At 57.4% G+C, this 20,882-nt stretch overlaps 1 protein-coding gene across 5 annotated transcripts in view; it reads left to right on the top strand.

Moving 5' to 3' along the window:
- Window positions 1-20,882, top strand: part of FPGS (folylpolyglutamate synthase) — a 393,648-nt gene that overhangs the window by 138,330 nt on the left and 234,436 nt on the right. For all 5 annotated transcript variants that reach the window (XM_086950762.1, XM_086950761.1, XM_086950765.1 and 2 more), the window contains 3 exons: window positions 10,874-11,002; window positions 16,298-16,351; window positions 18,499-18,563. In XM_086950762.1, the coding sequence (XP_086806888.1) occupies window positions 10,874-11,002; window positions 16,298-16,351; window positions 18,499-18,563 (248 nt within the window). The remainder of the gene's footprint in view (window positions 1-10,873; window positions 11,003-16,297; window positions 16,352-18,498; window positions 18,564-20,882) is intronic.

Below are 20,882 nucleotides of genomic sequence, written 5' to 3'. Positions count from 1 at the left end.
AACTCGTGAGAGTGAATGCTTCGCAATGGTGTGTGTTGCATGAGTGTGTCATATGTAGAAGTGCCACTTCTAGGAGTCGGCATATTAATATAAAATATGCCTGGCGTGTGATTGGCTGGAGCTGGCTGGTGAGCCTGGCTCCAGGAAGGCTGGGTGGGTCTGCCCGGTGGTGAGTGTGAGATTAGCATGAGTGATGTGTGAGAGGAGTGTACCTGTGTCCTGGATGGGCTGGGTTTTCCCCACACAATGCTGGCTCCGCCCCCCTGTGGTGTGACTGATGACCCTAGCCCTGCCAGTGAAAGAAAGGGGTGGTTGGGCCATCAAGGGTACTCCCAAACCAGCTGCGACTGGTTTCTCCCCCACCCTGCACCTCCAAACAAAGGATTTAGGTGTATAAAAATGGGGCTGTGTCCCCACAGAAGTTGTTCTCTGCCAGGATCCTGAGTGGGCTGTTGCTGCTGCTGGGCCAGAGGACCGCCACTTGGAGTGTCTCCCTGCCTGGAGACCCAGTGAGCTGGCTCTGGGCCCAGCTTTGCCCCCTGCCCTTTGAAAGGACTTTTTCTGGACCTTTATCTACTGCTAGCGCTGGGGAGCGCTTTCTGATGTTCCTAGCGCCTGGGAGCGCTTTTCTTTCCCCTTCTAGCGCTTAGGAGCGCTGTATTTTGCATTTAGCACAGGGAACGCTGTAAATTGCCTTTTAGCGCTGAGGAGCGCTTTGCCTGCCTAGCGAGTGCCCACCTCGCTTATTTTTGATTAATTTGCCCCCTGGCAGGTGCCCACCCTGCCAGGGACATTGCCGCAAATTCTGTGCTTTTACGCGAGGGAGCCCACCCCTCGGTAACTTCATCCCCCGCCTACGAGTGCCTGGACCGGGCCGCCGCGCTGCCCGCGACGACCCGTAAGTGGTTGTTCGGCCGGCCAATCCATGAGCGGGCCGACGGAAGTCCCGCCCCCGTAGCCGCGACCCGGAAGTCAGGCAGGCCGGGGGCAGGACAGAGAAGCAACCGGAAGCGGACGGGAGGCCACCCCGCGCTCTGGTGAGGGCAGAAGCCGGCGTCTTTCCTTGTCCCCCCCCCCCCCCACCGGCTCCCAAAGCGAGGGAGAACCCGGAGAGAGAGGGGAGAAGTCTGCAGAGATCCCCGAGGAGCGGGAGCTCTCGTGAAGCCGCCGCCGCCCACCGCAGGAGAACCGGTGAGTGAAGCAGTGTTGTCCTGGGAAGGGGGAGTGTCGGGGCACATTGCCGGTGCCCGCCCCCCCTCGTGCTCTCTCCCCGAGTGAGGGGAATTGGTGGTGAGCCCGTGAGGCTCAAGGCGGCATCCTCACTGTTTAGAGCCCTAAGAGGGCTGAGGGGGAAATTGTTCATTCTGAGTCCCCAGAGGTGGGAATCCGACGAAGGTGGCATTTCGTGTGTGAGCCTGAGAGGCTCTTGGGGGCACATCATGAGTTAAGAGCCCAGAGAGGCTCAGGCGCCATTTGTGTATTCAGAGCCCAGCGAGGCTCCAAGGGGACAGTCATTCTGCAGAGCCTGTGAGGCTCCCCCATCGTGTTGGCCCCATCACTTGCTACACAGCTGCCCAGCACTTCGTGGGCAGCTGCTCCGTTTAGGCCCCCTGACATTGGGACACAGGGCGTCCTAGCCCTAGAGAGGCCAGTTGGCCTAGGGACAGTCACAGGTGGTGACTTACGTGAGTTTGGCGCAATTGTTATTGTTATGCACCTCTGAATGTATTGTTGATGCATCATGTGTTTTCCCTCCTTACACCTCTGAATGAATGTTATGCATTACATCATGTGTTATGTTCTTACACACCTACAGGTATTGTAATACTTAGGTGGTTGTTTTCTCCCTAGTGCAGGTGGTGCTAGTGAGGTCCTGGTTACCAGTAATTACTGGTTGTGTGCTCTATTTTTATATTTTGTGCTACAGTAATTTACATTCGAAGTGCTATTTCTGAAAGTGTTACTTCTGATTCCTGACAGTGGTCCAGGTGGCCCTGTCTTGTACGTATCCCCTGTAAATTCTGCCCGTGCCTCTGGCACATTGTAAAGTGTGTGTTTTTATCTAATGTGTTTTGGTGTAATACAAAGGCTATTTTTATATATAACCTTGTGTGGAGTTTCCTTTGTGGTGGGCCTTGGGTGTTGTTGCTGGGGTGCGTGGGCAAATACTTAACTCATATCGCCTCCAAGTTTAGCCCTGCTGCTCGCGCCACGTTACCTAGAGGGTGAGCGGGGGTTATCTTGGCGTGTAACTCCCTTGCCCTGACTTAGGAGTGGTGGTCTCTGACTGACTTTGGCGCAAGCCAGGGATCCCATTTCTAACAGTTTTCCTTCCCTACACCTCTGAATGTGTTGTGATGCATCATGTGTAACGTGCCTATACCCCTACAGGGATTTTTGATACTTAGGTGGTTGTTTTTCTCCTAGTACAGGTGTTGCTAGTGAGGTCCTGGTTACCTGCGTGAACTTTTCCTAAGGTGGTTAGGGTTGCGTAGGTGGTACCTATCTGTTACCAGTAATTACTGGTTGTGTGCTACACTTGCTATTGTGTGCTACAGTTGTTATTTTGTGCTACAGTAATTTTATATTCTATGTTCTAAGTGCTAATTCTACCCAGTGCTAAGTTCTAAAAGTGCTGATTCCTGACAGTGGTCCATGTGGCCCTGTCTTGTACATATCCCCTGTAAATTCTGCCTGTTGGCACGTTGTAAAGTGTGTTTTTATCTAATGTGTTTTGGTATAATACAAAGGCTATTTTTATATATAACCTTGTGTGGAGTTTCCTTTGTGGTGGGCCTTGGGTGTTGTTGCTGGGTGCGCGCGCAAAGACTTAACCTACATAGCCTCCAAGTTTAGCCTTGCTGCTCGCGTCACGTTACCTAGAGGGTGAGCAGGGGTTATCTTTGCGTGTAACTCCCTTACCCTGACTTAGGAATGGTGATCTCTGACTTACTTTGGCGCGAGCCCTGGCCAGCCAGTGATCCCTTTTCTAACATTGGTGGCAGGCGGTGAGGATCTAATTTGTGTTTGCGCTGTACCGCAGTGGCAACTGGCCGCACTACAAAACTCTGCATTTTAGATGACCACATTTTGGGGATTGTTTTTTTGAAGTTCCATATTTCTTCTCCTAAAGGTATCATTGTGTAATTGTGTCCAGTACATTTGTTTCCCACCCTGCGCCCAGAGTTTGGTACCTGTGTCACGTGTGGTCAGGTTGAGGAATCGGGGGTGGTAGAAACTGCCTTACCAGTCCGAGGGGGGGTTTGTGTGTGGATGAATGGTGTGTTGCACTGGACAAGTGAGTGTGAGTTCTCTGGGAGAGGGAACTTGCTGAATACCTTTGCGAATTGTGTACTCCTGTGTTAAGTTCAGACCCCTAGGTTCCCTGTGTAATCTTGTCTCAGAACGTCTGCCAAAATGGAGCCTGCTTTTGTGTTCAGTGATCTAGATACATACAGTAAAGAGCAGCTGGTAAGGTTCTGTGAAGAGAGAGACATAGGGTGGGGTGAGTCAAACCCTTACGAACTTAGGGACCGCCTGGTCAGATGGCAAACGGATCTTGAGCGCAGTGAGGAAAGGGCCTGGGCCTCACACCATGAGGGTGGTGGGTCTCTGGGGAGCCCTGAAGATTCAGAAGAGGAGGGAGAAGATGACAGTACCTGGACGCCAGTAGAGAGTGAAGACCCCATAGGTAGGGAGTCCCTTGCTGGGTCCAGCGTAGGAGGCAGCGCCTCATCCCTTCCCCTTTCACCAGAGGCGAATAGGAAGTTAGCCTTAGAGGAGAAAATGGCGTTATGGGCTCATGAGTTGAGTCTTGGGACATTGGCCCTTGAGCAACAGAGGTTAGAGACCGAGAAGGTCTTAGCGTAGGAGAGGATAGAGGAGGCTGAGAGGGCCTTCACCAGAGAGAAGTTAGCTCTGGAGGGTAGACTATCCCCCACGCGCAGTTGTAGTTTTCTGGACTCCCTAGGGCGGGTTGAGTCCAGTGGTGGCAGCTATATTGAGCCCAGTGCAAGAAGTCCCACCCCCAGTTTCCACAGTCTGGTACCTGTTTCCCTAGAAGAGGAGTATAGGTTGAAGTTCAGGGACAGTAGGAAACTGTCTCACCAGTCTTGGGAGGAGTTTGCAGGGGACTGTCAGTGTGCACTGATTGAGTGGTTAGAGGTTCCCACGGGACCTGATTTTGACAAACGGTTTGATCTTTTTCTCAAGGAACAGGTGCTCAGTCGTTGTTGGCCGGAGTTGCGGCAACACCTGTTGAGGTTGGAGACCTTTGATCCTTGGGAGCTTGCAAGGGAAGCAGACAGATTGGAAAGTGTCAGAGGTTCTCTAGAGTCATTAGGGAGTGATTCCAAAAGTAGTGGTTCAGGTATCCTCCAGCCCAGCGTGGTGGAGGAGGCTCAGTGTAGCCCAGCTAGGTCCCAGGATAGCGAGGAGGGTGTAGGCGCTCACTGCCTGGCTCAGTTGAGCATGAGTGAGTGGGTGACGGAGGGTCCCCAGACGCACGAAGCCCTGCCTCAGGACTTGGATGGTTTCTTTAGGGAACACCAGGTTGGGGACCTAGGCTGTCCTGTTAGTCCACTTAAGGAGGATCTCCTAGTGAGTAGAGGACCTGGAGCGTCTGTAACCAGAGCTCCTGTGGTTCTAGAGTCTGACAGTGCCGCTCCGGTAGGGAGGGTACAGGAGTCCAGCGTGAGGAGTGATTGGGGGATGAGTTCCCCAGTGGAAGAACCAGTGGGTCAAGGACTACCCAGTTGGGCTAGGATCCTGTGTAGTGACCATGGTGACACCACTTCTGTTCTGGGGGATCTTCGCGCACTGTCAGGTGGACAGGGGACGGGAGATCTGCGCCAGACAAATAGTCACACAACATATGTATCATTTGTTAGCCTCAGGGGGATGGTGTTTAAATCCCCAGAAGTCCTGGAGTGCCAGGCAATTATTCCACCAAAGGTTCTAGACCCGAGGTTGGAAGGACAGGTTCAGGGTCCGCCTGACCTGAAGGGTAGGACGTCTGTAAGCAGCGTTCTGACCGGTTCATCTTCCAGGGGAACCCCTCTAGTTGGGAGGGTGCAGACCTCTGGAAGGGGGTGCAGAGAGTGGGAAAGCCCACCTCTGACCCCGGTGCAACCTGAGGGGTTAAACCCTAGGTTGTGTGAATGGTGTTCTAAGGGTACCCCTCGCAGGAGGCGGAAGAACCCTAGGAGAAGAGGTAAGGGGAGGAGAGCCTTCCCTGAGACTCCTGGTCTGCTTGAGGTTGTAGACCCTAGGCTGGAGAACCAGTGGCAATCTAGTCCTGTCCTGCAGACAGGAAGAGTGGAAAATGGCTACTATGTGCCAGGGGTTCCTACCCCCCACTCTGCGAATAGGCAAGGACCGGTGGCACCTTGGTGGGCAAGGGCCTGGTCCTGGCCGAGGACAGCTGGGGAGTACCAGTGGGGTAGCCCAGTTAGTCCCTACAGTAGTTTTAGAAGGAACCCCAGGGGTTCACCGTGGCGTAGAACAGGAGGGTGTCCCTGCAGTTGCGGGCCCGCGTCCGTGTTCTATCGCCCCAATCAGGGAAGTCCATCACGGTGGTAATTGGTCTACCCTGCGTTTTGGCTGGAAGGGGGTTGTGTTGGACTTGGCCCTTCTGGCAGGTTCACCCCTAAACTTTTTGCTTTGTGAATGTGAATTGGTGGTAGTGATTTTTGGTTTGTGCGCACTTTCACTGTGTCCCAGTGGAAAGTGAGTGCGCACTCTGAGTGCGTGGAGTAAGGTTAGACTGCCCTCCCATAGGAATGCATGGGGAATGTCTGTGTCCCTGGTAGTTTCTGATGCACGAGTTGTGCAGGCTCGAGTTTGGTATGTTCGGACTCGTGTGATTGAATGCTGCGCAATGATATGTGCGGCGTGTATGTGTCTAGTGCGGAAAAGCCACTTCTAGACATGGGTGTGCGCGTGCAGTGAGTGTGCTGGCACGTGATTGGCTGGAGCTGGCTGGTGAGCCTGGCTCCAGGAGTCTGGATGGGTCTGCCCGGTAGTGAGTGTGGAGATTAGCATGCTGATGGCTGGGGAGGAGTGCACCTGGGTCCTGAATAGGGCTGGGCTTTCCCCACACAATGCTGGCTCTGTCCCCTGTGGTGCATCTAATGTCCCTAGCCCTGCCAGTGAATAGAGTGAGGGGCTGAGCACATCAAGGGTGCTCACAAACCAGCTGCGACTGGTTTTTCCCCTCACCCTGAGCAAAGGGAAAAGGTGTATAAAAGAGGGGCTGTGACCCCATGAAAATGGTTTTTCCCTGGATCCCTTTTCCTGAGGGGGGGCTGCTGCTAGGCGCCAGGAGGACCGCCACTTGGACTGCCTCCCTGCTTGGAGGCCGAGTGAGCTGGCTCTGGGCCCAGCCTTCCCCCCCCTGCTTGCCTACCTAAAAGAACTTTGCTGGACTTTATGGTTTCTTATAGGGCTTCGAAGCACTGTTTATTGTCCTCTAGCGCTGGGAGCGCTTTGTTTTGCACCTATAGCGCTTGGGAGCGCTTTATTGCCCACCAGCGCTGGGGAGCGCTTGCCATTCCAAGCGAGTGGCCACCTCTCATTTGTGCCGCCCGTGGCACTTCGCTCTTCATTTAAATTAGAGGGAGCCTACCCCTTGTGGACCTGGGAGAATCGCCGCCGCGGCCCGGGTGACGGAGAGCGCCGAAAAAGGAAGTCAGGCAGTCTGTTGCCTGGCAGGAGCCCGGACTTCCGGTCTGCGGGAGGAAGTCCCGTGCACGCCGCCGCCTGAAGCTGTTCGGTGAAGAGGGAGAGCGGCGCCGGCCTTCACGGGGCTCCCGGGACTGAGGGAGATCCCCGGAGTGCCACCAGGAGGCTGAAGGAGAAGCCCGGCAGAGAGGAGCCGACGCCGAGAGGAGCCGCCGCCTCCCCAGACAACCGGTGAGTGCGGGCGCCCCCTGGGTCACTCCTCCACCTCAGCGAGGCCATTTGTGAGAGCCTCCGAGGCTCGAGGGCATCTTTGTTTTAGAGCCTGCAAGGCTCTTGGCGGCATTTTATATTTGGAGCCACAAGGGCTTCCGGGGGCATAAGTTGTTTCTGAGCCCCCCCTGAGAGGGGACACCCACGGGATTAGGCCACAGTTCTCTTGAGCCTACGGGCTCCCAACGTCCTGGGGGCAGAAGTTAAGTGCGAGTCCCCCGAGAGGGACTCCGAGAGAGGCAGTTTTGTGTGGCGCAGGGCGGCCCCGGTTGACAGTGGGCCGCCCCCACGAGAAAGGGGCCATTGTTCACGAGGCTCCGAGCGGCACATTTAGTTAGCGAGCCCTGAGAGGCTCTTGGTTGCCACTTTGTTCCTGAGTCCCCCGAGTGGTACTCCAACGAAGGCCCAGCAATGTTTTCGAGCCCTGAGAGGCTCCAACGGTGGCAGCATTGCTTTGAGAGCCCAAGAGGCTCAGAGGGGGCATTTGTTGTGCAGAGCCACGAGGCTCCTGAGACCCCAAGTATTTCTTCCAAGCCCATGAGGTGCTAATGTGTGTTTGCCCAGTGTTACAGCTGCCCAGCACTTAGTGGGCAGCTGCTCCGTTTAGGACCCTGACTTTGGGAAACAGGGCGTCCTAGCCCTAGGGAGGCCAGAGGGCCTAGGGACAGTCACAGGTGGTGACTTATGTGAGTTTGGTGCAATTGTGTTTTCTTACACCTCTGAATGTGTTGGTTATACATCATGTGTTCTCCTGTGCTGCACCTCTGAATGTGTTTTTATGCGTCATGTGCCTTGTTCTTACACCTCTGAATGTGTTTATGCATCATGTGTTTTCCTTCCCTACACCTCTGAATGTGTTGTGATGCATAACGTGCCTATAACCCTACAGGGATTGTGATACTTAGGTAGTTGTTTTTCTCCTAGTACAGGTGTTTCTAGTGAGGTCCTGGTTCCCTGCGTGACCTCTTCCTAAGGTGGTTAGGGTTGCGTAGGTGGTACTTATCTGTTACCAGTAATTACTGGTTGTGTGCTACAGTTGCTATTGTGTGCTACAGTTGCTATTTTGTGCTACAGTAATGTTATTTTCTATGTTCTAAGTGCTAATTCTACCCAGTGCGAAGTTCTAAAAGTGCCTATTCCTGACAGTGGTCCATGTGGCCCTGTCTTGTAAATTCTGCCTGTGCCTGTTGGCACATTGTAAAGTGTGTGTTTTATCTAATGTGTTTTGGTATAATACAAAGGCTATTTTCCTATATAACCTTGTGTGGAGTTTCCTTTGTGGTGGGCCTTGGGTGTTGTTGCTGGGTGCGCGCGCAAACACTTAACCTACATACAGCCTCCAAGTTTAGCCTTACTGCTCGCGCCCCGTTACCTAGAGGGTGAGCAGGGGTTATCTTGGCGTGTAACTCCCTTGCCCTGACGTAGGAGTGGTGGTCTCTGACTTTGGCGCGGGCCCTGGCCAGCACGGGATCCCATTTCTATCAGCCACTAGATGACATTTTCTTCCCTTTTTCCTTACCCAGTTGGATGCATGACTTCCATCTCACTGCGGGGGGATGCTACATAGCCTTGGAGGGCTTGCATCATATCAAGGCGTTTGGTATTTATTTTCGGAGTTCCCATACAAGATCTCTGTTGGCTGAATCTGCCTTGGTGGGTAAAGTCAAATCGATTTTTAGACTTCAGGCGGGATCTCGATCACTCATTCTTGCAAATGAAAGTTACACAGGAAACTTTGCAAGAAGCTAATAAATATTTCAAAGCTTTTATAAACCCTACAGCTAGTCAGCCTCAACCTTTCTTGCAACGAGTCGTTCATGTCAAATAAGTAGAAGCAGTTAGGAGCTTCAGACAGGAGATGTAAAAGAAAATGGGCCCTGGCGGTGCAGAAAATCTAGAAGGCAATTCTGTGGTCGGAGTTTCTCTTATTTATCTGTCAATGTTTGTTTGTGGGAGTTTAGGAGATGTTCTGGCTGAGGTTGGCCAAATCTGAGGACGGTTATCATGCCCTAAATTCAAAAGTGCAGTAAGTGACTGTTCTTGAAGCACATTACATCTCAGCACTGGGAATTAGACCTTATTTGAGGAGATATTGCTGCTCTACTCTCCTATAAACATAGGGTGTATAACGGTCAGGTGGGGATTTGTGTGAAATGTGGTTCTTCATGTGAGTGCATGTGCTTGATGGCTCCCTACCTAGTGTGCTGTAATCGACTCAGATCTACCTATTTTAAAGATAAGCTGTTAAGTTTTTCACCAGATTCTTTTAATTCCTTACCCGTGAGAGCGCAGGCCACCTCACTGAGTGTACATGCGTGTTCTTCCCGGGTGCTTCTACAGCCCAGTGACTTCTGCCACCACTTTGGTGCTTTAAACAACAGTTTTGTTTGAGAGGCGCCGGACTTTGGACTGTGTTGTGGTGTTATAAACTGAAGCACTGTGAGAAGTGGGTGCTTTTCTAAGCCTTTGATGTAAAGGAGTCCAAAGTCTGATTTTTATGTGACCTGCTGTTGTCCTTCAGCTGGGGCTCTGTGTACATCAGCCTTGGGCATTAACGATGCATAGGACCTTTAGCATGTTCTAGTTGAAAGTGAGCCTGTCTCCAGCTGAAGGACAAACTTGCAACCGGTCTTTAAAGTGAGGTGTCTTCTGCACACTTGGGGCTTTCTGCCTTCTGTACATACCTGCTTAAGACTCTCTGGAGAGCCCCTTCCATGTATTATCTAGTTTTCTTCTTTTATTCATTTACACCACATACAAGTGTACAAAGGTTCTGATAACCTGACCATAAGGAACTGTGAAAGGAGTAAAAAGCGCCTGTATATTGTCTTGAAAGCACACATTTATTAACTAGGGTGACTGCCCCACATGTACAGACGTGTTTACTATTGCTTGCCACCTTAGAAAGTGTATGAAGCGAAGAAACTTTGACAAAGACAGTGACTCTGTACACACATGGGATTTCCCAGAGCTGACCTTTCTATCCCTGCCTGGTCTGCCAATGGAGCAGGCCAGTCCTGGCAGTACTTCGTCGTTGAACGCTTGCACTTGTGTCTTTTAGTTAGAGCACATCTGTGCCAGGACACCTGGAGGTGGCCGGACAAGTGAGCACCCAAGCTTCAAGTTAAAGTTGGAGAATTCTTGGATGTAAAGACCTGTCCTCTGCTCTCATGGACTGGGCGGACCTGACCAAAGATCTGACCTTGGGACCAGAGCTCATGTGCTTTCAAACCTTCATAGGAGGATTTTGCAGAGTTGTTGCAACGAGACGCACTGGAGAGTCTGATATGGTGGGAAGGGAGTGTTGAGACAGACCTGGGGCATCTCATCCAGGAAGCTGTTCTGGAGACCTCCTCCAGCAGGTCTGAACCAGTTTGGGTGGACACCTGGCTCTGAAGGATGGAAGCACAGAGGGAACTGTTGGAAAGAACTGTCCCAGAGGACAGTGAGACACGCCTCCACATGGGAGAGCAGAGGACAGTACAGAGAACACTGCCCTGGCTTCTCTGGAATGCGTACATTTCGAGACATGTAATGTTTCTACCATAGCTTTTATTCAGACCAGCTAGGCACCAACCCAGCTAGGCGGTGCACCAGCTAGGCACCAACCCAGCTAGGTGGTGCACCAGCTAGGCGGTGCACCAGCTAGGCACCAACCCAGCTAGGTGGTGCACCAGCTAGGCACTAACACAGCTAAGTGGTGCACCAGCTAGGCACCAACCCAGCTTGGTGCGGCATAATCCGGCTCTTTTGAACTGCCACCTTCTTTTCAAACCATTGCCTCCCTCTTTGGCACCTCTTGCCCTCTCCTAATCTCTGCCCTTCTCTTCCCTCTTCTACCCACGACCACTGCATCCCTCTCTAATACCTTCTGCCCTCGCCAGTATCCATTGCCCTAATCTCTGCTCTCTCTTCTACCCAGGACGCCATCCGGACTCTGAACACGCTGCAGACAAATGCCAGCTACCTGGAGCAGGTGAAGCGTGAGCGGGGGGACCCCCAGCTGCAGCTGGAAGCCATGGGGGGCTTTCTGGAGCGGAGCGGGCTCAAGGTGAGTGTTGGCTGCTGTGGAGGGGTGATTGCAGGGTGGGCAGAGGGAGTGCAGTATGGATGGTGGGGTGACCTAGACTCCCCTGAACCCCTTGCCTATTATCCCCATGGCACCTGGCCCTCTTCTCCCCCCCCGTAGCCCCTGGCCTAGTCTTCCCTCCCCTAGTCTCCCCCTCCCAGCGCTCCTGGCCTAGTCTCCCCACCACCCCCTCCGGAGCCCCAAGCCTAGTCTCTGCCCCCCCGCAGAGCCCCTGGCCTAGTCTCTCCCTCCACCACCCGGAGCACCTGACCAAGTCTCTGTCCCCTTCGGAGCACCTGGCCTTCCCACCCCCAACAGCCAGTCTAGTCTTCCAACCCCCCAACACCCGCCATAGTCTCCCTTCCCCCCCCCCTCAAAGCCCCATCCCCCTCCCATCTTGGAGCCCCAGTCGCCCCCCCACCTGAGCCCCAGACCTAGTCTTCCTAGTCCCTCACCCCAGGAGTCCCCGGCCTAGCCTTTCTAGCCCCCCCACCCAGGAGTCCCAGGCCTAGTCTTCCTGGTCCCCCTCCCCCTCCCCCCGAGTTCCCGGCCTAGTCTTCCTAGTCCCAGCCCCGCCCCCGGAGTCCCTGGCCTAGTCTTCCTAGCCCCCCCCCAGAGTCCCCGGCCTAGTTTTCTAAGCTCCCCCCCCCCCCCCCCCCGAGTCCCCGGCTTAGACTTCCTAGTCCCCCCCGTGGCCCCTGGCCCTAGTCTTCCCTCCCCGCGGCCCCTGGCCCTAGTCTTCCCTCCCCGCGGCCCCTGGCCCTAGTCTTCACCCCCCTGTGGCCCTAGTCTTCACACCCCTGTGGCCCTAGTCTTCACACCCCTGTGGCCCTAGTCTTCACCCCCCCGTGGCCCTAGTCTTCCCCTCCCCCCCCCCGTGGCCCTAGTCTTCCCCCACCCCCCCCCCGTGGCCCTAGTCTTCCCCCCGTGGCCCTAGTCTTCCCCCCCCGTGGCCCTAGTCTTCCCCCCCCGTGGCCCTAGTCTTCCCCCCGTGGCCCTAGTCTTCCCCCCCGTGGCCCTAGTCTTCCCCCCCGTGGCCCTAGTCTTCCCCCCCCGTGGCCCTAGTCTTCCCCCCCCAGTGGCCCTAGTCTTCCCCCCCCGTGGCCCTAGTCTTCCCCCCCCGTGGCCCTAGTCTTCCCCCCCCAGTGGCCCTAGTCTTCCCCCCCCAGTGGCCCTAGTCTTCCCCCCCCCAGTGGCCCTAGTCTTCCCCCCCCCCAGTGGCCCTAGTCTTCCCCCCCCAGTGGCCCTAGTCTTCCCCCCCCAGTGGCCCTAGTCTTCCCCCCCAGTGGCCCTAGTCTTCCCCCCCCAGTGGCCCTAGTCTTCCCCCCCCCCCCCAGTGGCCCTAGTCTTCCCCCCCCAGTGGCCCTAGTCTTCCCCCCCCCAGTGGCCCTAGTCTTCCCCCCCGTGGCCCTAGTCTTCCCCCCCCCGTGGCCCTAGTCTCCCCCCCGTGGCCCTAGTCTTCCCCCCGTGGCCCTAGTCTTCCCCCCCGTGGCCCTAGTCTTCCCCCCCGTGGCCCTAGTCTTCCCCCCCCGTGGCCCTAGTCTTCCCCCCCCCCGTGGCCCTAGTCTTCCCCCCCCCGTGGCCCTAGTCTCCCCCCCCCCCCGTGGCCCTAGTCTTCCCCCCCCGGCCCTAGTCTCCCCCCCCGTGGCCCTAGTCTCCCCCCCCGTGGCCCTAGTCTTCCCCCCGTGGCCCTAGTCTTCCCCCCCGTGGCCCTAGTCTTCCCCCCCGTGGCCCTAGTCTTCCCCCCCGTGGCCCTAGTCTTCCCCCCGTGGCCCTAGTCTTCCCCCCGTGGCCCTAGTCTTCCCCCCCGTGGCCCTAGTCTTCCCCCCCGTGGCCCTAGTCTCCCCCCCCCCGTGGCCCTAGTCTTCCCCCCCCCGTGGCCCTAGTCTTCCCCCCCCGTGGCCCTAGTCTTCCCCCCCCCCGTGGCCCTAGTCTTCCCCCCCCCCGTGGCCCTAGTCTTCCCCCCCCCCGTGGCCCTAGTCTTCCCCCCCGCGTGGCCCTAGTCTTCCCCCCCCCCCGTGGCCCTAGTCTTCCCCCCCCCCCCGTGGCCCTAGTCTTCCCCCCCCCCGTGGCCCTAGTCTTCCCCCCCCCCCCGTGGCCCTAGTCTTCCCCCCCCCCGTGGCCCTAGTCTTCCCCCCCCCCCCGTGGCCCTAGTCTTCCCCCCCCCCCGTGGCCCTAGTCTTCCCCCCCGTGGCCCTAGTCTTCCCCCCGTGGCCCTAGTCTTCCCCCCCGTGGCCCTAGTCTTCCCCCCCCGTGGCCCTAGTCTTCCCCCCCCGTGGCCCTAGTCTTCCCCCCGTGGCCCTAGTCTTCCCCCCCGTGGCCCTAGTCTTCCCCCCCCGTGGCCCTTGTCTTCCCCCCCGTGGCCCTTGTCTTCCCCCCCCGTGGCCCTTGTCTTCCCCCCCCGTGGCCCTTGTCTTCCCCCCCCGTGGCCCTTGTCTTCCCCCCCGTGGCCCTAGTCTTCCCCCCTCCGTGGCCCTAGTCTTCCCCCCCCGTGGCCCTAGTCTTCCCCCCCCGTGGCCCTAGTCTTCCCCCCCCGTGGCCCTAGTCTTCCCCCCCCCCGTGGCCCTAGTCTTCCCCCCCCCGTGGCCCTAGTCTTCCCCCCCCGTGGCCCTAGTCTTCCCCCCCGTGGCCCTAGTCTTCCCCCCCGTGGCCCTAGTCTTCCCCCCCGTGGCCCTAGTCTTCCCCCCCGTGGCCCTAGTCTTCCCCCCCGTGGCCCTAGTCTTCCCCCCGTGGCCCTAGTCTTCCCCCCCCGTGGCCCTAGTCTTCCCCCCCGTGGCCCTAGTCTTCCCCCCCGTGGCCCTAGTCTTCCCCCCGTGGCCCTAGTCTTCCCTTCCCCCCGTGGCCCTAGTCTTCCCCCCCCCCCCCTGTGGCCCTGGTCTCCCCCCCCCCCCCCCCCCCCCCCCTGTGGCCCTTGTTCTCCCCCCCCCCCCTGTGGCCCTTGTTCTCCCCCCCCCGTGGCCCTAGTCTTCCCCCCGTGGCCCTGGTCTTCCCCCCCGTGGCCCTGGTCTCCTCCCCCCCCCCCTGTGGCCCTAGTCTCCCCCCCGTGGCCCTAGTCTCCCCCCCGTGGCCCTAGTCTCCCCCCCGTGGCCCTAGTCGTTTCCCCCCCATGGCCCTAGTCGTCTAGGCGTTCCCCCCCCCCCCCCCCCGTGGCCCTAGTCGTTCCCCCCCCCCCGTGGCCCTAGTCGTTCCCCCCCCCGTGGCCCTAGTCGTTCCCCCCCCCGTGGCCCTAGTCGTTCCCCCCCCCCGTGGCCCTAGTCGTTCCCCCCGTGGCCCTAGTCGTCTAGGCGTTCCCCCCCCCGTGGCCCTAGTCGTTCCCCCCCCCCCCCCGTGGCCCTAGTCGTTCCCCCCCCCCCCGTGGCCCTAGTCGTTCCCCCCCCGTGGCCCTAGTCGTTCCCCCCCCCCCGTGGCCCTAGTCGTTCCCCCACCGTGGCCCTAGTCGTTCCCCCCCCCCCGTGGCCCTAGTCGTTCCCCCCGTGGCCCTAGTCGTTCCCCCCCCCCCCGTGGCCCTAGTCGTCCCCCCCCGTGGCCCTAGTCGTCCCCCCCCGCGGCCCTAGTCGTTCCCCCCCCGTGGCCCTAGTCTTCCCCCCCCCCCGTGGCCCTAGTCTTCCCCCCCCCCCGTGGCCCTAGTCTTCCCCCCCCCCGTGGCCCTAGTCTTCCCCCCCCGTGGCCCTGGTCTCTCCCCCCCCCCCCTGTGGCCCTTGTTCTCCCCCCCCCGTGGCCCTTGTTCTCCCCCCCCCCCCCCACGGCCCTAGTCTTCCCCCCCCCTTCCGTGGCCCTAGTCGTTTCCCCCCCGTGGCCCTAGTCGTCTAGGCGTTCCCCCCCCCCGTGGCCCTAGTCGTTCCCCCCCCCCGTGGCCCTAGTCGTTCCCCCCCCCCCGTGGCCCTAGTCGTTCCCCCCCCCCCCGTGGCCCTAGTCGTTCCCCCCCGTGGCCCTAGTCGTCTAGGCGTTCCCCCCCCCCCCCGTGGCCCTAGTCGTTCCCCCCCCCCGTGGCCCTAGTCGTTCCCCCCCCCCGTGGCCCTAGTCGTTCCCCCCCCCCCGTGGCCCTAGTCGTTCCCCCCGTGGCCCTAGTCGTTCCCCCCGTGGCCCTAGTCGTTCCCCCCCCCCGTGGCCCTAGTCTTCCCCCCCCCCCCCGTGGCCCTAGTCTTCCCCCCCCCCGTGGCCCTAGTCTTCCCCCCCCGTGGCCCTAGTCGTTCCCCCCCCGTGGCCCTAGTCGCCCCCCCCCCCCACGGCCCTAGTCGTTCCCCCCCCCCCCCCCCCGTGGCCCTAGTCTCCCCCGCCCCGTGGCCCTAGTGTTCCCCCCCCCCCGCCCCCGTGGCCCTAGTCTCCCTCCCCCCCCACCCCCATTGCCCTAGTCTCCCCCCCCCGTGGCCCTAGTCTTCCCCCCCCCCCTTCCTGTGGCCCTGTGGACCTAGTTTCCCCCCCTGTGGCCCTAGTTTCCCCCCCCTGTGGCCCTAGTTTCCCCCCCCTGTGGCCCTAGTTTCCCCCCCTGTGGCCCTAGTTTCCCCCCCTGTGGCCCTAGTTTCCCCCCCTGTGGCCCTAGTTTCCCCCCCCCGTGGCCCTAGTTTCCCCCCCCCCCGTGGCCCTAGTTTCCCCCCCCCCCGTGGCCCTAGTTTCCCCCTCCCCCGTGGCCCTAGTTCTCCCCCCCCCCCGTGGCCCTAGTTCTCCCCCCCGTGGCCCTAGTTCTCCCCCCCGTGGCCCTAGTCTTCCCCCCGTGGCCCTAGTCTTCCCCCCCCCGACTCTAAGCTCTCTCCTCACCCCCCGCGGCCCCAGTCTTCCCCTCCACCCCCCGCGGCCCCAGTCTTCCCCCCGCTGCCCCAGTCTTCCCCCCGTAAACATGCACCAGGGTTTGTGAGTTCCTGTTGGCATGCGGCACGGGCTGGGCATGCATGGACCAGGAATGATAAGTTCCTGGTGGCACGGGATGGGTATACATGTACCAGGGTTGGTGTTTTCCTATTGGCACACGGCACAGGGTGGGTATACATGTGCCGGGGATGGTGAGTTCCCATTGGCACACAACATGGGGTGGGTATACACGGACAGGTTTGGTGAGTTCCTGTTGGCACACGGTCGGTTTGTGGACTGCAGATGGTGAGTTCCTGCTGGCACCGGTTGGGTATACATGGACCAGGGATGGAGAGCTCCTGTTGGCATGTGGCATGGGGTGTGTATGTGGACCGGGGCACGGTAGCTGTAGAATCGGACTTTGTTTGGCCACCTGTGGTACTGGGTTGATCTTACACAGTTGTTGCTTCAGTGGTCTGTTTTTTCCATTAGGTTGAAGACCTGGACCAGTTGAACATTATCCACGTCACTGGTACGAAGGGTAAGGTAAGGACCCGTGGGTGGTCTGTCCGCACAGACTAAGTAGTGCTGCTGTCGAATTTGGTACCCTGGACCGCACGCTCCTCAGCAAATGGGTGCTGATCCCATGTGAAAGCAGAAACCAGCATTGCTTTGCCTGACTGAGGCCACAGACCCCGCCACCGACCCATCATGCACCCCTGTGACAGGTACAAGAGCCCACACCCGCCACCGACCCATCATGCACCCCTCAGACAGGCACAAGAGCCCACACACACCATTAAACAGGCCCTAGCATACAACTCCACCTGAAGGTGCGAGCACCCAAGTCACAACAGCAAGACAAGAATTCACCCCACAGACCCTACTCTACCCCATCGCACACCCCACCTGCAGCTGTTGGGCCACGGACCCCACCACCCTGATCAGCCTTCACATACCTGAAGCTGTGGGTCCACAGACTCCACCACCAAGACTACTCTTCAGCCCTCCTGAAGCTGTGGGGCCATAACCCCCACCTGAAGCTGAGGACACAGCCCCCCCCCCCCCCTCCAACCCTAGTACTCACCCCTGTTGTAGCTACAAAGTCCCAGACCCTTCCCGCCTGAAGTTCTGAGGCTACAGACCCGTCTGGCAGCCCTGTCATGCCAGCATCTGTTCCTGGGTAAACTTAAGCACCGCGTTATCACCCAGTGATCAGAGGCTTCGACCCCCCTCTCTGCGTGCAGGTGATGTGTGCTGCCCAGAGCTCAGGGACAGACTGGAGCAATCCTGGAGTGTTGAGGGCTGACTGGACACCAGGGTCTGAGAGATGGGAGCCTGCTGGGTGAGTGAGATGGTCTTTGGGTATGGGTGGGTGGGAGCCTGCTGGGTGAGTGAGATGGTCTTTGGGTATGGGTGGGTGGGAGCCTGCTGGGTGAGTGCGATGGTCTTTGGGTATGGGTGGGTGGGAACCTGCTGGGTGAGTGAGATGGTCTTTGGGTATGGGTGGGTGGGAGCCTGCTGGGTGAGTGCGGTGGTCTTTGGGTAGGAGTGGGTGGGAACCTGCTGGGTGAGTGAGATGGTCTTTGGGTATGGGTGGGTGGGAGCCTGCTAGGTGAGTGCGATGGTCTTTGGGTATGGGTGGGTGGGAGCCTGCTGGGTGAGTGCGATGGTCTTTGGGTATGGGTGGGTGGGAGCCTGCTGGGTGAGTGAGATGGTCTTTGGGTATGGGTGGGTGGGAGCCTGCTGGGTGAGTGCGATGGTCTTTGGGTATGGGTGGGTGGGAGCCTGCTGGGTGAGTGCGGTGGTCTTTGGGTATGGGTGGGTGGGAGCCTGCTGGGTGAGTGCGGTGGTCTTTGGGTAGGAGTGGGTGGGAACCTGCTGGGTGAGTGAGATGGTCTTTGGGTATGGGTGGGTGGGAGCCTGCTGGCTGAGTGAGATGGTCTTTGGGTATGGGTGGGTGGGAGCCTGCCGGGTGAGTGCGGTGGTCTTTGGGTATGGGTGGGTGGGAGCCTGCTGGGTGAGTGAGATGGTCTTTGGGTATGGGTGGGTGGGAGCCTGCTGGGTGAGTGCGATGGTCTTTGGGTAGGGGTGGGTGGGAGCCTGCTGGGTGAGTGCGTGGTCTTTGGGTATGGGTGGGTGGGAGCCTGCTGGGTGAGTGCGATGGTCTTTGGGTAGGGGTGGGTGGGAGCCTGCTGGGTGAGCGCGATCATCTTTGGGTATGGGTGGGTGGGAGCCTGCTGGGTGAGCGCGATCGTCTTTGGGTAAAGGTTGGTCGGAGCCTGCTGAGTGAGTGCGATGGCATTTGGGAAGCGTTAGGAGGGGGGGAGCCTGCCGGGTGAGTGCGGTGGTCTTTGGGTCGGTGTGGGTGGGTGCCTGCTGGGTGAGTGCGGTGGTCTTTGGGTAGGAGTAGGTGGGAACCTGCCGGGTGAGTGCGGTGGTCTTTGGGTAGGTGTGGGTGGGAACCTGCTGGGTGAGTGTGTGGCCTTTGGGTAATGGTGGGTGGGAACCTGCCGGGTGAGTGCGATGGTCTTTGGGTAGGAGTAGGTGGGAACCTGCCGGGTGAGTGCGGTGGTCTTTGGGTAGGTGTGGGTGGGTGCCTGCTGGATGAGTGTGTGGCCTTTGGGTAATGGTGGGTGGGAGTCCGGTTTACATCTGAACTTAGTGTTGATGACTTATCTGCTTTTTTTCAGGGATCAACATGTGCTTTTGCTGAACGAATTCTCAGGAATTATGGACTTAAAACCGGATTCTACAGGTGACCTTCTGGGGAAGGCAGGGTTGCATCAGGATACTGTTTGTTCTTTTTTTATTCATTGTTTGTGATTTTCAATGTGACTGGTGTGTAGACCGTTGAGTACCGGGGCCGGGGCTGGTGTGTAGACCGTTGAGTACCGGGGCTGGTGTGTAGACCGGTGAGTACCGGAGCTGGTGTGTAGACCGGTGAGTACCGGGGCTGGTGTGTAGACCGTTGAATACCGGGGCTGGTGTGTAGACCGTTGAATACCGGGGCCGGTGTGTAGACCGCTGAGTACCGGGGCTGGTGTGTAGACCGGTGGATACTGGGGCTGGTGTGTAGACCGGTGGATACCGGGGCTGGTGTGTAGACCGGTGAATACCGGGGCCGGTGTGTAGACCGCTGAGTACCGGGGCTGGTGTGTAGACCGGTGGATACTGGGGCTGGTGTGTGGATGAGGTGTCAGCCCCCCCTACATAGGCGCTCTAATCTTAGTAGCTATTCAGACCTACTCTGAATTCAGACCCTCCTCATCTTGTGGCCCGAGATGCATTTAGGGCGCCCGTGGCCCGAGATACATTTAGGGCGCCCGTGGCCCGAGATGCATTTAGGGCGCCCGTGGCTCAAGATACATGTTCGAGGCATATGAGCTGCAGATACTACACTATGCATTAGATCGCCACCTGGTGTTGGGCTCAGATGATTGCATGTTGTTGTCGTCTTGGAAGAAGTCTTTTGTAGTCACGAGATAGGTGACTCCTCCCTTGGACGATAGTGCGCATGTGCATCGGCTCCATCCTTAGGTTATTTTTTTCCGCCACTGGGTTCGGATGATAGTTTTCCGCTCCGGCTAGAAAGACTTTTCAAGCACTTCGAAGCGCAAAAAACTTCTCAAAACTAGAAGACCCACTACCAGAGCTTGTTACGCTGCTAAATGGAAAAGATTTGCCATTTACTGCAATAATAATCAAATTGATCCCCTTGGCGCTTCTATCCAAAATATCATTTGCTACCTTCTACATTTACAAAGGTGTACCTTGGCATATTCATCCATACGCCTGCACCTTGCAGCAATTGCAGCCTACTTACAGAACAGACAACATCTGTCTCTTTTTAGAGTACCTGCAATTAAAGCATTTATGGAAGGATTAAAGAGAATCATTCCACCCAGGTTACCACCTTCTCCAGTGTGGAACGTGGTTCTTACAAGGCTTATGGGACCCCCTTTTGAACCTCTACACAAATGTGAACTCCAATTCCTCATGTGGAAAACAGCTTTCCTTATTGCTATCACCTCTCTTAGAAGAGTGAGATACAAGCGTTCACTATACAAGAACCTTTCTTACAACTACATCGTAACAAAGTTGTTCTAAGAACTAATCCTAAATTCCTTCCAAAAGTGATTACTGCTTTTCATTTAAACCAATCTGTAGAGTTACCTGTGTTTTTCCAAACCCCTGACTCGTAGCAGAAAGAGCTCTACGTACCCTAGACGTTAAAAGAGCTCTTCTCTACTATATAGATGGGACTAAATCTTTTCAGAAGACAAACCAATTATTTGTATCTTTCTCTCCACCTCATAAAGGCAACCCCATCTCTAAGGGTGGAATTGCAAGGTGGATTGTAAAATGTATTCAAGTCTGCTATCAAAAAGCAAAACGTACATTAACAGTTCCTCCTAGAGCGCATTCCACACGCAAGCTAGGAGCCTCCGTGGCTTTCTTAGGGAAAATCCCCTTAGAAGACATATGCAAGGCAGCAACATGGTCAACAACACACACCTTCACTAAACACTACTGTGTTGATGTGCAAGCCAAGCAGCAAGCTGCAGTAGGCGAAGCTGTTCTTAAAACTCTTTCAAACAACTGCAACACATACAGGTGATCACTGCTAGGGGACACACTGCTGCACAATCGATGCATAGTGTGTGATCTGCAGCTCACATGCCTCGAACGGAAAATGCTACTTACCAGTATGCATCTGTTCTTGGCATGTAGAGCTGCAGATTAGTACACGCCCTCCCGCCTCCCCTGGACTTGTATCTGTTCCAGTTTCTATCTTACTTAGATGCACACGCATGGACATCTTTTATTTACTTCTACTAACTCCATTTCCCATCTTGGCGAAAAACAATCTAAGGATGGAGCCGATGCCCATGCGCACTATCGTCCAAGGGAGGAGTCTTCTATCTCGTGACTACAAAAGACTTCTTCCAAGACGACAACATGCAATCATCCGAGCCCAACACCAGGTGGCGATCTAATGCATAGCGTAGTGATCTGCAGCTCTACATGCCAAGAACAGATGCATACTGGTAAGTAGCATTTTCCTTAGGGCGCC

Source organism: Lissotriton vulgaris, unplaced genomic scaffold (genome assembly GCF_964263255.1).
Source record: "Lissotriton vulgaris unplaced genomic scaffold, aLisVul1.2 SCAFFOLD_995, whole genome shotgun sequence".
In the NCBI taxonomy this organism is placed as follows: Eukaryota; Metazoa; Chordata; class Amphibia; order Caudata; family Salamandridae; genus Lissotriton; species Lissotriton vulgaris.
The sequence above is the reverse complement of the archived record's forward strand: the minus strand, read 5'-3'. Positions and strand labels throughout refer to the sequence as shown.